The sequence below is a fragment of the Pelobates fuscus genome, chromosome 4 (genome assembly GCF_036172605.1).
Source record: "Pelobates fuscus isolate aPelFus1 chromosome 4, aPelFus1.pri, whole genome shotgun sequence".
NCBI classification, from domain to species: Eukaryota; Metazoa; Chordata; class Amphibia; order Anura; family Pelobatidae; genus Pelobates; species Pelobates fuscus.
The window spans coordinates 157463400-157480806 of record NC_086320.1 but is presented as its reverse complement, the minus strand read 5'-3'; the positions used below and the strand labels follow the sequence as shown (position 1 = coordinate 157480806).

The following is a 17407-nucleotide window of genomic DNA, read 5'->3' as shown; positions in this document are numbered from 1 at the left end:
GACTCCTTCCTGCTTCCCCTGCAGCAGTTATCCAGTGATTTTTAGCTCCGCCCCTGCTGCACGGGAAGCTCCGCCCCCGGCGTAATTTTTTTTTTTTAATTCCGGTCGGCCATGTGTGAGCTGTGTCGGCCGCAGGGCGCCCCCTGATTCATAGCGCCCTGTCAGCTCGCACACCCCTAAGGCCGGCCCTGGGGTTCTGTAAGGTGGGTAGGGGGTTGTAAATGAGTAGGGGGTCTGAAAGTAGGTAGGGAGCTGTGAAAAGGTAAATATGTTTTCTGTAATTATTTCCTGGTGGTCCGGTGGGCAGCTTTCCTGGTGGTCCGGTGGGCTGGTTCTCCGATCTGCAGACCACATGGTAAGTCTTGTGATGTCTAGACAGAGCGTTGCCGTTGTAACCCGCATCAACGCTCTTATTGGCTGGAGATCGCAAGACACCTCAGTCTGCAGCTCTGCACTCAGCTGAGCTGCAGACTGGAGAACCAGCCCACCGGACCACCAGGATTCTGCAGGACTACTAACGGGTACGGCGTGTTCCTGCTGTGTAAAAAGTGCAGGAACACCGTTCCCACGCCTTCCAGCTCGACTCGAGCCCTGAATGTTTTTCTGTCCCTTTTAGCCTGTAGTGTTTATGCAATAATGCCAGCATTGGTTTGTATGAGTTGTAATTCAGATAACTCAGAGAAAACAAGATGTCTGTACTCTAACTTAAAGAAACCACTGCTTTTCCTATAAAGTCCTGATCTGAAAGGATTAACGGGACAAAAACTTTGGAAAGCATTAGAGCATGCTGAGTGTTTGATCACATCTTTGTTTGTGTAGTACAAATATACAGTTTACGTAGACTCTGGAAAATGAATGCAAATGCAGACTTCAAATGTGCACGGTTCTTCTTATTTTATGGATTGGTTATTTTTGCCTATGTATTTTGATACATTATTTACTCAATTCATTTTAAAATTAATATGTAATTTGAGCCTGGATTGCCACTTTAAGAAGAAACAAACATTGGTCATTTTAAGACCCATGTCCCACAAATCAAAAACACACACATTGAAAAGTTTGGATAATTCAATTATTCTTATCAATAGTGTTCAAATAGATAGCATACATTTGTAATATAAGTTTATAATTTGGGTTTTCTTAATCAGACTACAGATTAAAAAAGAAACTGTAGAGTATGATGTTAGAATTTGACCTTTCACTCACCTGTGCCCGATGTTCTCCCACTGAAAACTGTACCACGGCAATACCTGGACTATGGCTGTTTTCAATCCTCTCCACTGTGCTGGAGTCTATTTTCAAGTCGTTGCTAATATCAGCACTCTGTATGAAATCTTCTGTTTTCAAATCTTCTACCTTCTTTAGCTCACCATTGGCTAGCTGAATGATTGACCCTTTTGCGAAGTAAGGGGGCAGTGTTGGCGCAGCCGCCATTGATGAAGCAACAGACTGAACAACTGGGAGGTGGATTTGGGCTGGTACCAAAGCAGCCTGGTAAGCCGTTTGTGTTGCTAGCGAATCAGCACTGTAGTTATCGTTCTTAGGAATGGGCGTAGTGACAAATGTATGAGGCACTGCTGCAAACTGGGGAGATGAAGTGACAATAGCAGGTGCTACCCCTACCCCGGAGGGTTCAATGTCTGGATTGCCAACTGGGATGAGCAAGGGCTGTGTGCCAGGGATCACTAGGTGCTGTGGCAAATTTCCAGGGTAGCTAATGGTTTGCTGCTGACTGCTGAGATAGCCAATAACTGGCTGTTGTGTACCCGCATAGAAGGCTGCAGCAGGCAGCCCAACAGAAAGGTGCTCTGCTGCACTGTGAGTTGTCTGGATGACGGTATGGGGAGATAAAGTGGCAATTGTTTTTACACCTTCTTGGCATAAAGTCTGTTGAGGAGATAAAGCATAGGACCTGTGGGCTGGTTTTCCTAAATGTAAGCTTCCCTTGTTATGAGCTGTTGAGGGTGATGCTTCTCTCTTAATAGTTTGTGAAACATCCATGTCGGTGGCAGATGTGCTGCTGTTAGGTACTACCATGACAGAGGTCCGAATACCTGAGAGATCCCGAGTACTGTAGTCAGTTGTACCAGGGTGCACCACTACAGGCCTTGCCTCATAATGTTGGGAAGCTGGTTTATTATTGCCTGCTTTTAATAGCTGTGTATCTGTAGAAGAAGGAACAAGAAATCTCCTAGCTTTCTCCACCTCCCCATTTAATAACTCCTTGGCTTGTGACCTGTAGCTTTCTTCCTTTTTCATAGGGTCCCTAGTAATAAAATGAGCTGCTGAGTCGGAGTACTGTACCACCACCTGAGAGTGTCCACCTAGGGTAAGTGTATGTGGAATCACTGTAGGGTGTGTATGCAAGTGGACTGGGATGCTTGGTGGCGAGACAGTTCTGACTCCTCCCTGTGATGAACTCGAAATATGGACATATTGACTTGGCTGAGTAGGTGGTGATCCTGCTGTAATCATTCCTGAACTCCTCTCTAGGTGTGGTTCGATTTTATGCCCTTGCTGGCTTAAACTGCTCACGCTGGCCAGCATAGAGGAATAAGCCTCCATCTGAGAGCGTTGAGATGGAGTGGTAACGCCTGCTGTTAAAGATGTAGCACTAGATGAGGAATTTGATGTAGGTGAAATTAGCTGCGAATTGATGAATCCTGCATATGATGGTCCACTATACTGCTGCCCAATGAACTGGAAAGTTTGGGGCACACTGGTATATTGTATTGGAGACATTGAAGCTCCTGACTGCGACTGCGCTGTCTGGTAAATGGCAGGAATAGATGTTGTCGCTGGTACCGACCTTGAAGTATTAGGTGGGCAATAGTCCATACTGGTAGAAAGTGATTTATGTAAGCCTACTCCCTGTTGTAAACCAGCTTCTACAGAAGTTCCTAAAGGCCCATGATGACGACCACCAAGATTGCTGTGGCTGCTGGCTGTGGTGGGAAGCCATGACAAGCTATCTGTGCGGTGGTTTTCATTTGTCAGTCCGACTGTCTTCTCTTCAGAAGGTCGGCTGGTGGCGGGAAGTTCACGTTTTTTTGGTGGCAGGCTTTCATTACTTCGCTCTTGATTAGATTTCATGTTTTGCTCTCTGCCACCGCCACCAACCACCACTATTTGCTCACTGTCTGACTGATGCCAATTTCAATCTGGTGAATGGGAAGTCACATTTAATTCTTGAAGGGAACCCAAAGACTTCATGTGGAATCATCTCCCTTGGAGCACACTTTTCCAACAGTTGATGTAGAATCTAAAAATAGAAAATAAATACACAAAAATGTTAGCAAAGTAACTTATATAGAGAAAAAAGCACATTTACATCTATATGTGACTTCTAATTTACCTGCACCCTCAAAAGCCAAGATTTAATGATATTTTAGGATTTATTCACCGTTTACTAGTTATCTCTGCAGTATTATTCAATTATTTTTAGAAATCTGACAGAATTATTCACTAAAGTGAGAATTACTTTAGTCACCAGAACAACTACAGCGTATTGAATTTGTTCTGGTGAGTAGAATCATTACCTTCAGGCCTTTTGCTGTAAACACTGCTTGTTTCAGAGAAAATGCAGTGTTTACATTACAGCCTAGTGATAACTTCACTGGCCACTCCTTAAATGGCTGTTAGAGATCCTTCCTGGGACATGACTGCCTAAAATGCATCCAAACATTCAGTGTCTCCTCCATCTGCATGCAGACACTGAACTTTCCACTTGGAGATGCATTGATTCAATTCATCTCTATGAGGAGATGCTGATTGGCCAGGGCTGTGTTCTAATCATGCTGGCTCTGCCCCTGATTTGCCTCTTTGTCAGTCTCAGCCAATCCTATGGGAAAGCATTGTGATTGGATCAGGCTACCACTTCTGCTGGCAGTGGGCGCAGTTGCCGGTGCTAACCATTGTGGCATTGTGTGCAGTGACCAGAATGCATGAGAAGGAGACTACAGACCTGCTTGTTTTCCTTCACGGTGAGAGTGTGTTTGCATGGGCCAGTGTCAGTGTTTCTGCACAGGACAGTGAGAGTATGTCAGCATGGGTCAGTGTGTGTCTGCATGGGGACAGTGTCAGTGCTTCTGCACGGGACAGTGAGAGTATGTCAGCATGGGTCAGTGTTTGTCTGCATGGGTCACTGTGTGCTAATCTATCTGCATGAGTCAGTGTGTGAGTGTGCATTGTCTTCACAAAGGTAAAAGTTTTAGTTAAAACAATCAATACTTTTAAATTATGGGAGAATATAACGCATGTGTACATATGTAGGAATGTATATGGTACATCTGACCCTGGCAATACTGGTGATTAAAGCAAATGATTTGGAAAACATGAAGTTTCAATCATTCTCTTTAAAGACAACACTTCTCTTGTATTCAAGGGCAATCGGGAGTCTGGGGATACAAACTAATGGTACTTAAATATATATTTCACAGCAAATGTTCTAATACTCACACTTCACACACATTAACAATTCTACAGGGCTGAACAAATTATATTTGCATTCTTTGTTAACATAAAATGTTATAACATTAAGTTTAAGAACTATTAAAGGGCAAAGAAGAAAAGTATTGATTCAAGATGCAAGTCATGTCAATGAAAATACAGTACAAATTTGGGCCACTAGGCGGTGCCCAGGAACACAAATATAGAAAACCACTTCTTTTTCTCGATTACATTTTTTCTAAGAGAGTGATCTCTTCTACATTGCAAAATTTTTGATAAGTACATTGAAAAGCATTTAGCATTATTTTATTTGCCACCTTACTTTCTTAATGAATATAAACCTTATTACTATCAGCCTTTATAATAAACCTCTGATAAAGGTGTCTTTAAATACTAGAATAGTTTATATTCATTGAGAAAAAAACAAACAAACAAAGCAAGCATTGCTGATAATATTAGCATGGCTACAACATCTCTAAAATGGATGTTTAATTAAATATGTCCACGTGATGCATATTATTTACAGTGATAAATCTGTTCATTTAAATGACCTGTTCCATCATGAGAAAACAAAAGATTAGAATTATTTTGTAAGGAAGACAGAAAAAAAACATGTATCCCTTCAGTGTAAAGTGCTGACTTTTATTAGGCTTGTGGAGGTGGGTGTTAATGCCAGTGAGAAAACAACTGAGAAGTAAAGACTGATGAACAGAGGGGTTACTGAAGAACCTGTGAAAGTGTGTTCCTTGCAATGGGAACATCTGCCTGGGAGCACAAAAATGTACAATTCTGTGTACTTTTTCTTTTTCTTTTTTTAATACGAAACTTTAAAAAGATCACTCAATGCAATTTGGAGAAGATTGCAATTAATGTATGTATCAATCTGCAGAGAGAGTTTTCAGCAGTTAAATTGTACCTGAGGTGGTATTCACAAGTTTACATTAGGGATGATACAGTTTCATCATCAACTTTGCAGGAAATCCCTCCAGATATATGGCCCATCTGTTCACCTGTCAATCAATTCTTCACAGCCTTATATACAGAGAATTGAGTGACACTAAGAGCAAGAATGACCCTCATCCCACTGCACCCCTCACACACACTACACCCCTCACACACACTGCCCCACACATACAAATGCTAAACCCCCCCACATGCACACACTGCCCCCTCACACACACCTTGCACCCCTCACACACAATTCTGCCACTATCCCGGCAGACCCCAGGTAAGTTGCTTTTTTTAATGGTTTGACTACTTAGTCTGAGAGGAAGCCACAACAATCCTGACACCATAACTACTACAGAGAGCTGTAGGGGGTATTGTGCCTCGATTGTTTCTTTAGATAATCTGACAGTGCACCTCCCGAGATTAGGTTCTGGATTAGGGGGTAGAAGCGAGATCACTAATGGAAAGGGGGGAAAAAGAGAAGAGTACACTAATGGAGGTGGGGGAGGAGAGGAGAGACCACTGAGGGGGGTAGAGGAGAGACCACTAAGGGGCAAGGGAGAGATCTATGGGGGATGTGGGGGTAGGAGAGAGCACTAAGGAACAGGGGAGGAGAGGAGAGACCACTAAGGGGGCAGATAGAGCTTTATGGGGGGGGGGGGAGAGGAGAGACCTCTAAGGGACAGGGGAGAAGAGGAGAGACCACTAAGGGACAGGGGAGAGCTCTATGGGAGGGTGGGGATAGGAGAGAGCAGTAAGGGATGGGGTAGCACCAAGGGACGGGTGGGAGAGAGCTCTAGGAGACAGGAGGGGAAAGCTCTAAGGGACGGGAGGGGAAAGCACTATGGGAAAGGCGGCTGGGAGATCACTGAGGGACAGGGGAGAGTACTAAGTGACAGGAGGGGAGAGCTCTAAGGAACAGAAGGGGAGAGCAGTAAGGGACAAGAGGGGAGATAGGCTGAGGAAGGGGGGAGAGAGAAGCACAAAGGGGCTGGTAGGACTCAGACCCTATCCTACCCCACAAACTCTCTCTTTCACACTACACACACATTGCTTCCCTATACATACACAGAAACACACATTGCATCCCTACATATACAGAAACACACCATGCTTCCCTTACACATAGAGAAACATACAATGCATCCACTACACACAAAGACAATGCATCCCTTGCACACATACACAGAAACACACAATGCATCCCTTACACACACACACACACACACACACACACTGCTTCTCTTACACACACACAGAAACACAATGCATCTCTTACACACACTCAATGCACCCCTTACAGACACACAACCTGCATCCCTTACGTACACAGAAACACACCTTGCATCCCTTACACATACAAACACAGATTCACACAATGCATCTCTTAAACACAACCAGAAACACACAATACATCACTTACACACAAACACACACTGCTTTGTATCTCTTACACAAAAACACACTGCATCCACTACATACACACACTCTGCATCAGCTACACACTGGTATCCCTATACACTACATTCCATAAGCACACACTTTAAATCCTCTACACTAACATGTAACACATCCCCTACACACTACACTCCCTGTGAGTGAACTCATGTGTGGCACATCTAGGGGTTGGCCTTATGGGTGGGCCTTATAGGGCATACTCACCATCAGGCCCTGGGGTTCCAGACCTTGAGCTGTGCAAGGGGCCCAAAAAATTGGAGCTGCTTCACGTTCCCCCAAAACATTGAGTTTTGTGACCACAGTTACAAAGAGCCGCCAGAGAGCCTGTTCTACACCAGACCAGTGGAGCCAGACTGCAGCTAGAGCCTATCATCATCCTCATCTGGTTGTAAGTAGGCAATCTAGTATATTATTCATGGTACTAATCTCTAATTTATCTCACATTAAAGGCACACTATAGTCCCCAGAACCACTGCAGCTTGTGATGTCACATGGGGGGGGAGTCGGCAAGTTTCTCTTATGCCTAGGGTGGCAAAAATCCTTGCACCGGCCCTGTGTAGAGAATTGTATTATAATTGGCTTGTACAGGGGGTGGAGCCTGACTAGCAAGCAGACAGGACGTACTTCGCATGAGCTCCTGCTGTAAGGGCACAAACTATGCGGCTACCTCGGGCTACAGTGCTGCGATTCCCCCACAACAAAAGCTTACTGGAGTGGGGAAGCACATCCAAATCCAGCAACACCACACTCGACACCCGGTGTTGTGGCCTACCAGAGGAGGCGAGGGGGAAGGACAGCCGCCTTCCCACACGATGCCAAAAGCCACATGCGAGCACAAAACGCTCCCCCCCCCCCTTGACCGGTGGGGGATATCCCAGTCCCCGCCAGATGGAGTACCTCAAACCCCACACCTCTCGACGGGTCCCGCAATCCCTCCGAGCAACATGGGAACGGGGACCTCCAAAATTGCGGACGCATCTGACCCTGCTATAGGTGACAAGCAGAGGCGACAGAAACTTACAGAAATCTTTGTCCGCTTCTGGACCAAGCTGATGACGCGCCTACAGCCAGCAACGATAAACCTCAAACCGTCCACAAGGGGCAAAGTCAATGGCAAGCGGAGGTCTGGGAAACCTCTTCTGGGCACAACGAAGACCCACGCTACAGACTCCCACACTAAAGGCCCTCCCGGGCTGAGAGCAGCAAGGGGCACACCCCATAGGTGCCGGCCACACTGGCAAGTCTCCAGCGATGATGACCTGTTAAAGATAACAAATCCCTACGTACCATCCCGAAAGGGACGACCCTGGACCATGACGGATCCCAGGCTCGTGGCAAGAGGGCACTGGCTCTCAAACAGCACCGGGGCAGAAGGGGAATCTCACCTAAACAACGTCATGACACTCTCCCAATGCGACAGAACCCCCACAAGAAACACGGCTGGAAAGAACTCGGCCTCCTGCGGTCATGACAGCGAGGTACTGACTGCATCGCAGGCCAGGGGCAGGAAGGCCGCCTCACACCGAGGCCACCTACCCTTATGAACTGTACTCAACTGGTTCTGAACGCTACCTTGCTACACCGAAGGAATTCGGGATACCCCTGGCAGGCATCGGCTGAACAAGATACCTAGGCCTGAGAAATCACCACCGCTGACAAGGACGCTTTGCAGAGACCCATATGTAACAAAAGGTGCAAACACTGTGCAGAGATTATTTCAAACCTGCCACAGAAATGTACTTACGTTCCTTGTCTGCATTCATAATCTGTGGGACAATATTCCTGCTCTTAATATTTTTGTCTCCTACCCAACGGTTGGAATAGCATGCCACCACTCAAGGGCATAATGCCCTCAATCTGTTAGTTAAGTTTATTCCTCTTGTTATACTTTCTTAGAAAGTGCTTGTTTAATCGCACACATCACCTTAATCTGTCATGCCTAGAGGGCTTTCTCTGATTTAAGCTTAAATCTGCATGGGAACATATTAGCACAGTTTGATTCCTATAGCTTTACTCTCTTGCCCTCCACTCAAAGATGGCAATTAACTCCCAATGATGCCGCAGTGAAACCACCCTCTGATCCAAAGCCTAGTATAACGTTTTACCACCTGAAACAAACAGCCTTAATAGTCTAAGTATTAGTTTGCTTTAATCTCAAGTGTAGCCCATAATGATGTATACGCCAGACAGAATTTTTGCAGTGAAGCATGTCTACTCAGCAAATCCTCTTGCCGACATAACTACCTGCATAACCAAACAGTTTGCATCACTAAGTGAAAGCTTATGCCCAACCAACTTCATCTCGTTTCGCCTACTCTACTTTGTCTTGTTTTACCTTAGACGTATACCATTATTACTTTAATTAGCATTATACCCATCACGTCTTGCATGTTTCAAACTCCTTTACTGTTAATGACTTATAATTAGACGTGTGCGGCTAACCTGTGAATATTTACTACTTAAAAAATGTGCAACTATTTCAATGCCATATCTGTGAACTGCGATATTACTGTGCTTACGTATGCTGTTGTGGCAACATAAACTGTTTTGTTACCACGTTAACAAAAAAAATAAAAAATATTGGCTTGTACAAATATGATACTGAGGTGATTAGTCTACCGAAACATTTTAATAAAGAGGGTTTGAAGTTTCTGAATAATAAATCTGAAAAGTTGGCAAGCCTATTGTGTCACGGCAAGGGTGCATAACTCATTATTGCACTATGGAATATTGTCCTTTAATGTAATTTGTGTAGTGCATAGATAATCTGCTTGCCTGGTAGAGATGGAATATTGTCAATGTCTAAAGGGGTTAATTTGATTGTATAGAAGGTTTATAGCCTTCATTCCTTTTGAAGCTAGGACCTCCACAGAGGTCAGATGGGGTAATGTAAATTGCATAGGAATCTGAAAGCTGCAAAGTGTGAGATTCTACACCTGAAAAGCCTGAAGGTCTGGCTTCAGGCATATGGCTATTAGCCTTGTTCCAGTATCATATCCAAAAGGTAAAAACACTAATATTTACCCACAGAATAATAATAAGCCTCATTTTTGTTATATTTGGAATATGACCAGCACCATCTTCTAAACAAGACCAAATATGATTGGCATTACTTAACCATAGGGGAAGGAATTGTGATGTCCGCCATAGTGGGTCAAGTATGGTGTGCAACATATCTATAGAATGGGAAAATAATAACAAATTTGTAGATGCAATTATTACTTCTGTGGCAGGTATATAGGAGAACATAGAAACAAATGTTTCCATTTGGGTTGATGTTGGTCTGGAACACAAGGGCGTGGTCGCTCATTATCTCTATAGATACGCCTAAACGCCACCTCTAGACCAGGTGTGGTAATCCACAGGGTATATATCCAATGATCTTGAAATGTCTGTGTACTTGCTTGGGGTCAAAATCTAATTTTGAGTAAATCACCGTCTTCCTTGCTGGAGACCCCTTGGGCAGAAGTTTTACTTTGAAAACCTAAGTAAATAAGTGTTTAGGACTTCTGTTATTTTATCCCTTTTGGTTTTATCTGTTGTTGGTGTAAATAATTTGTTTTTTTCATATATTTTTTGTATGCACTGTGACTATTTTTTTGCTCATAATAAATATTCCTTTATTAAGTTCTGCCTTTGTCTAGTTAAGAATCACATTACCTGAAGAGACTAATATTTAGCAATTGCTTATTGTGCTAAGTTGTATTTGGTGGGTTTTTATTATTGATTTACATGGGGGACCAAGGTACCCCATTTATACATTGTCTTGGTGGTGGCAGCATTAAAATAGTAATAGTTATATTATTATGTTTAAGTGTGGGTGGTGTTAAGGGGGATTTTGTCATCATTTCCGGTCTAGTGCAGACAAATAGTGAACTTTCACCCTTTCACCACCACAACTACGTCACGCACACTCCTGAGGTCGTGGGGACCGTGTGATCGTGGGGACCCTTGCAAGCTGCAATAAGGTGGCTCTGCTGTGTTGTCATTATGTGTAAGGAACACTCTGCTTTGGGAAGCATTTCCATGTAGGGCTAATCATTTATAAGGGGCAGAAGATAAATGCATGGGGTTAGTAACTCCCACGATCCCTGCATTATTGAGAAATTGTTGGTCCTGGAGATAAGGTAAAAATTGTCACTATAGTAAATTATATATCAACTGCTTAAGGAGATGTTAACACTGCTATGAACAGGTTGTTCTTGTCTTAAGGTATGTATAAAGAACAGTTACAAACTGGATTACAATTTGATCATCTTTGGCTAAGGTGGATGTTCAAGCTCTAACTATATAATGTTTAAGAGATTTATGTCAGCATACTTTCAGGGAGAGATACCCCTGAGAAATGTAAGAAAAAAAAAAATATCAGTGAATGTTTCTCCAACAGGTGAGGAGTAGTGGTAGAATAATGGCATAATAGCAATCTGTAAGAATCATTCCTTCCATTTGTATTATGTGTTCATATATCCATTTCCTTCTGAGATAACTTGCTACCAATCAAGAAAAATATATATTTTTTAAACTACTTTTTTAGTGATCATATCTTAAGTCTGTAGATATATTCCAACAAAAAGTGAGTGCCTGGAATTCAAGCAGTAAAAGACATCAAACTTTATTCTCTCCTTGGTGATTTAAAATCCGATATGCATCCAACAGTTCACATAAAGTTACAAAAAGATAAGTCATGCGCTCACTCCCATCACTCCTGGGCGGCAGCAACGACCACAGTGCACATCAGCCCCAACACATACAGTAATAACCAAAGAAAAAGTTACCTGCGCTCTTTCCTAAATCTCTATGTATATTTAAATTAAATTTAAATATACATAGAGATTTAGGAGAGAGCGCAGGTAACTTTTTCTTGATACTACTTGAAAGAGAAATATTTAAAAGGGGAAAGAGAAGATGTATATAATAATGCCTGTGTATACCTCCTAATGGGGGATAACCCCTGTGGACGAAATGAAAAGAAAAGAGAGGTGAGGGATACACTGTAAATATATACAATGGAATACTAAACTTAACCCCTTCAGGACCGGCCTGTTTTTGCGATGTTTGTACGTTAAGGACCAGAGCAGTTTTAACACTTTTGTGGTGTTTGTGTTTAGCTGTAATTTTCCGCTCTCTCATTTACGGTTCCCATACAAGTTATATACTGTTTTTTTCACGACAAGAAGGGCTTTCTTTACATACCAGTATATATATTATGTCATATATTGTATTTAAAAAAAAAAAATAAAATATGGTGAAAAATAAAAAAAAAAACATGTTTTTGGACTTTTACTTGAAAAATATTTTACTTATCTACAAAAGCTAATGAAAAAAACTGCTAAATAGATTCAAAATTTTGTCCCGAGTTTAAAAACACCCAGTGTTTACATGCTTTATTGCTTTTTTTTGCAAGTTATAGGCCTATAAATACAAGTAGGAAATTGCTGTTTCAATATATATATATTTTAAATGTATCAATAGTGACATTGTTACACCGTTATCTGTCATAAATCCCCGAAACACACCTAACATGTACATATTTTTTAAAGTAGACAACCCAGGGTATTCAAAATGGGGTATGTCCAGTTTTTTTTAGTAGCCACCTAGTCACAAACACTGGCCAAAGTTAGCATTTATATTTGTTTGTGTGTTAAAAATGCAAAAAACGCTAACTTTGGCCGGTGTTTGTGACTAAGTGGCTACTAAAAAAAGCTGAACATACCCCATTTGCAATACCTTGGGTTGTCTTCTTTCGCAAATGGTATGCCATCATGGGGCTAATTCTCATTCCTTGGCTACCATACGCTCTCAAAGGCAACCTAACCAATCTGACAAATTTCAATAAAAAAAAAAAAAGTAAAATCAAGCCTTATATTTGACCCTGTAACTTTCACAAACACTATAAAACCTCTACATGTGGGGTACTGTTATACTCAGGAGACTTCGCTGAACACAAATATTAGTGTATCAGAACAGTAAAATATATCACAGCAATAATATCCTCAGTGAAAGAGCTGTTTGTGTGTGAAAAATGCAAAAAACTTCACTTTCACTGACAATATCATCGCTGTGATATGTTTTACTGTTTTGAAACACTAATATTTGTGTTCAGCGAAGTCTCCCGAGTAAAACAGTACCCCCATGTACAGGATTTAGGGTGTCATAGAAAGTTACAGGGTTAAACACAGTGCTAGCAAATTAAATTATCTGGACTTTTGGCCTGGGTTGGCAGGCAGGTCCCTCAAATTGCAATCATTAAAATTACTTAATTAGGTAAAAATATTACATAAATATGCACGTAGAATTTTAATATATATACATATTTATATATTTGACGTCTACGTGTATATTTATGAAATTATTTATGTAATTATGTATGTGGACATATGTATATTTCGTATTATTTTTATTTATTTATTTATACATAGATATATATATCATTACATTCTAAGTATATTTTGATATAAATATATATATATCAATATCAAAATACTGTTAGAATAAAACTGAATATATATATATAATTTTTTTTTAATTATTAAAAATTATTTTTATTTTTTGTTATTTATTTTTATTAACATATTATTTGTATTTTATAATAATATATATATACCATATATATAGTTATTATATATATTGTATATATTCGTGTGTAATTTAAATATAAGTGTATTTTTATAATTATATACGTATATATAAATATAAAAATACACTTAGTGTGACATTATATATATGATATATATACATATATTATATATAGGTATATATAGATATAATACATGTATATATAGCATATATATACACATATTTTTTTTTTTTTTACACAGATTTTTTTTACACTTTATTTTGGATTTTTCACTTGCAGGGAGACTGCCTGTCAGCACAGACAGTCCCCCTGCAGGCAGACACATGGACACCTATTGCGGTCATGTGATCGAGTGATCACATGGCCGTGGGGTCCTGATCTGCCGAAGGGGGACTGCCTGGGCAGACAGGCAACCCCCCTGGACCGGGTGGAGCACTGATCGCCGCCGTGGGACCGACGGCGATCAGGTAAGTAGCCCAAAACCGTTATGACGGTTCAGGACCGTCAGCGGTCCAAACGCACGTTTTACCGCTGACGGTCCTGAACCGTCAGCGGTCGTTAAGGGGTTAAAGGGAAGGTAAATAAAATATAACTTTTAATAATAAATCCTTAAAATGTCTCCCAAATCGAGGAAGAGCCTATTACAACACAAAAATCATAGTACTATGGATACACAAACAAAAATAAAAAATAGACAGAGGCTGGTCCACAATCTAGAACAATATATATATATATATATATATATATATATATATATATATATCTTTTTTCCTATACATATATATATATATATATATATATATATATATGTATAGGAAAAAAGAAAAAGACCAAAAGTTAATGTAAAGATGGTCGATTTCTAGAATAAGAATATCACTGCAATCAATAGTGTGGACTCAGCATGCCCCACGAGCCCCTGACGCGCGTTTACCCTCTGATGAGCTGACTAGCGAAACGCGCGTCAGGGGCTCGTGGGGCATGCTGAGTCCACACTATTGATTGCAGTGATATTCTTATTCTAGAAATCGACCATCTTTACATTAACTTTTGGTCTTTTTCTTTTTCCTTTTTTGTGGCATCCTTCTGGCGATCTATTTAGATTTGTGGCAAGATTGGGTAGGAATTATACTGCAGGGTCATTTAAGGTTAAGGGGTGCCCTCAAAGGCACGGTAGGGACAGTTATTTCACTCACCCCCCCTCCCTTTTTCTCCTTTCCCTGTATCCCTCCCTAATAGTTATATATCACCTGAGACTTCAGGAATTCTTCTCTTGCGTTCCATATATATACAATAGCTATTGGAAGTTGAGAGTGTGGTTGCTACTTTTTAAGGCTACATTCTTAACCATATAACTATCCAGATATCCAGTTGCCACTGGTTATTTATATCACTGCAGACTACCTAGATTCATTTATTGTTATTACTTTACAGTGAACACATTGTTACTTTACAGTTTTTTTTTTTTTTTTGTAAATCTCTTTATTTGTTGGTTGTAGGATAAGATAACAAGTCGGCTCGCAGGCCGTCATGAAAAAACAATTGACATACAAATGTGGTTTCGGACAATTTGAATCATAAATCATCATTCCAAGTAGCAGAGCTCCATTATATTGTTGCGATTTGTTTCATTTTCCCTCTTTTTTTTTTTTTTTTTTTTGGGATAATACAACTAAGGGAAATATAACAGGAGGGTTAGGCTCGCAGGCCTTTGGTAATGACAAACGTTGTTTCAAGACATGTAAGGGGAGTAGAACGGGGAGGTTAGGCTCGCAGGCCTTCAGTAGTAACAAACATAATTTCAGGACATGTTTACGCCTTATGGCCCTCTGTAAGCATATTAGCAGTGTTGTGGGTCAACTTTTATTTTTGTCCCAACGTCATATGTATTATGTAATTCGTTTGTAGTAGACAGCGTCTACGAGCTCTCCCTGTCGCTTATGGGTGTCCACATTCTGTATGAGGACCTATGGCGGGTGGCCTCGCACGTGATATGTACGTAGTGGGCCTGCGTCATGTCAGTTGCCTATGTATTCGCTGCTCTCATGTCCCGGTATATTAGGTCTGGTGGGGTTTCATGTGCACCCTGTCCGAGCTGCCCTCTCCGTCATTGTGCCGTATGTCTGCTCTCAGTTCTGCCGTATCTGAATGTGTGTCCATGGGTAGCATTTACAGTGGTAGTGTGTCTTGTTTGTTTTTCTTCTGGTCGTGTGATCGTGGCTTGTTTTCAGTAAAATCAAATGTAGGTGCTTGTATATGGTATGGAAGGTGAGTGTATTATAGTCACAAGAGTCGTGACCTAGAAGAAGGGAGAGGGAAAAGGGTAAGGTTGCGGGTATTGAACTATGAATTGAGACGTGGGGTCCGCCCCGAGGCTCCGGGCCCCCCCCCCGTGCCACCTTATCGAATTCTGGACACATATGCGAACCAAGGGCGCCACAGCTCTGCGTGTCTGTCCCCTCTGCCTAGTAGAGATGCCTGCATCGCCTCTGCCCCCTGAATGTCCTCCACTCTGCGTATCCATTCCTCCACACCGGGGGTCTCTGTTTTTTTCCAATATATAGGGATCAGAGCCCTGGCAGCGTTGAGTAGGTGGCGTAAGATCGATTTTTTATACCGTGCTATCGGCATTTGTGAAATATGCAGTAGAGCTAGGGCCGCGTTCCATTCGGGTATCTCTCCCAGGACGTCAATTATGTTTTGTCGTATTAACTCCCAGTAGGGAGCAAGAGCGCTGCACTCCCACCAAATATGGATCAACGTGCCCCTTTCCTCTTGGCACCTCCAACAAGTTGGAGGGGTTGGCGGGAAGATCCTGTGGAGGAGCGCCGGTGTTCGGTACCAGGACGCGATGATCTTGTAGTTTGTTTCCTGGTATAGTGAGCTGATGGTGCTCTTGTGTTGCCAGATCAAGGCGTTCTCCCACTGTGTGGGTGTGAAGGTAGTGTTGAGCATGGTTTCCCATTGTCTGCGGAAGGTGTTGTTTTCCGTAAGGTGTCCAACTAAGAGGTGTTGATAAAATATGGAGATTGCTTTTCCCACGGGTTTGCCTTTTTCGCACAATGCTTCAAACCACGTCAGGGTGCGGTGTAGGCGTTCTCTATTACGCATGTGTTTGTAGAAGTGTGTCACTTGCATGTACCTGAATGCTATGAGCTGGTTCCAGGGAGTATCCCCTAGGAGGGTGTCCAGTGCCTTTATGTTGCCGTCCTGTAGTATCTTCATGATTGGGACATATTCGCAGCCTCCTCTGAAAGGGAGGGACGTCAATGTGAGCCCCCCCCCTATTGCGTCGTTGTAGGTGATGGACAACATGGGGCTTGGCGTGGGTGAAATGTGTACTTGTTCCCTCATGCGTCTCCAGTTGGTGAGCGTTTGTGCTACGATATCTTCCTTTTCCCGGTCCAGGTTTGCGTTCACCTGTGTCCCCCAAACCGCAGCCTGTAGATGTGCCCCCCGTTCCTCTTGTGCCAGATTAACCCATTGTTTGCGCCTTTGTGGGTCTGCGTGTAGGTCTAGGATGCATTGAAGGACAGTGGCCTGGTGGTACCTTTTAAAATCGGGTAGTGCCATGCCTCCTCTGTGTCGCGGCAAGCATAGAATGTCATGACGAAGTCTCGAGCGTTCGCCTCTCCATATGTAGTGGATGACCGCTGATTTTAGCTTGGCAAAGAATGATGGGGGTATTGCTAATGGGATCGTCTGGAACGGATATAGGAGTCTTGGTAGGATGTTCATTTTCAAGACTGCGATCCGCCCATGCCAAGATACATGTGGGTATGCCCATTTATTTAGGTCCGCCATTATAGTTTCCAGTAGCGGCGTAAAATTTTGTGAGTACAGGTCGTTCGGGTCTCTCGTTATCCACACCCCGAGGTATTTCATCCTACCGGAGCACCACCTGAAGGGAAACAGAGATGCTAGAGCTGAGTATTCCTCCTCCGGTAGGTTGACGTTAAGTACTTCACATTTGGAAAG

The 17407-nt window shown here is 42.3% G+C and overlaps 1 protein-coding gene across 3 annotated transcripts in view; it reads right to left on the bottom strand.

The window, feature by feature from the left end:
* Positions 1-17407, bottom strand: part of ATXN1 (ataxin 1) — a 311414-nt gene that overhangs the window by 12470 nt on the left and 281537 nt on the right. For all 3 annotated transcript variants that reach the window (XM_063451697.1, XM_063451698.1, XM_063451699.1), the window contains one exon: positions 1207-3262. In XM_063451697.1, the coding sequence (XP_063307767.1) occupies positions 1207-3093 (1887 nt within the window). In that variant the 5' untranslated portion in view covers positions 3094-3262. The remainder of the gene's footprint in view (positions 1-1206; positions 3263-17407) is intronic.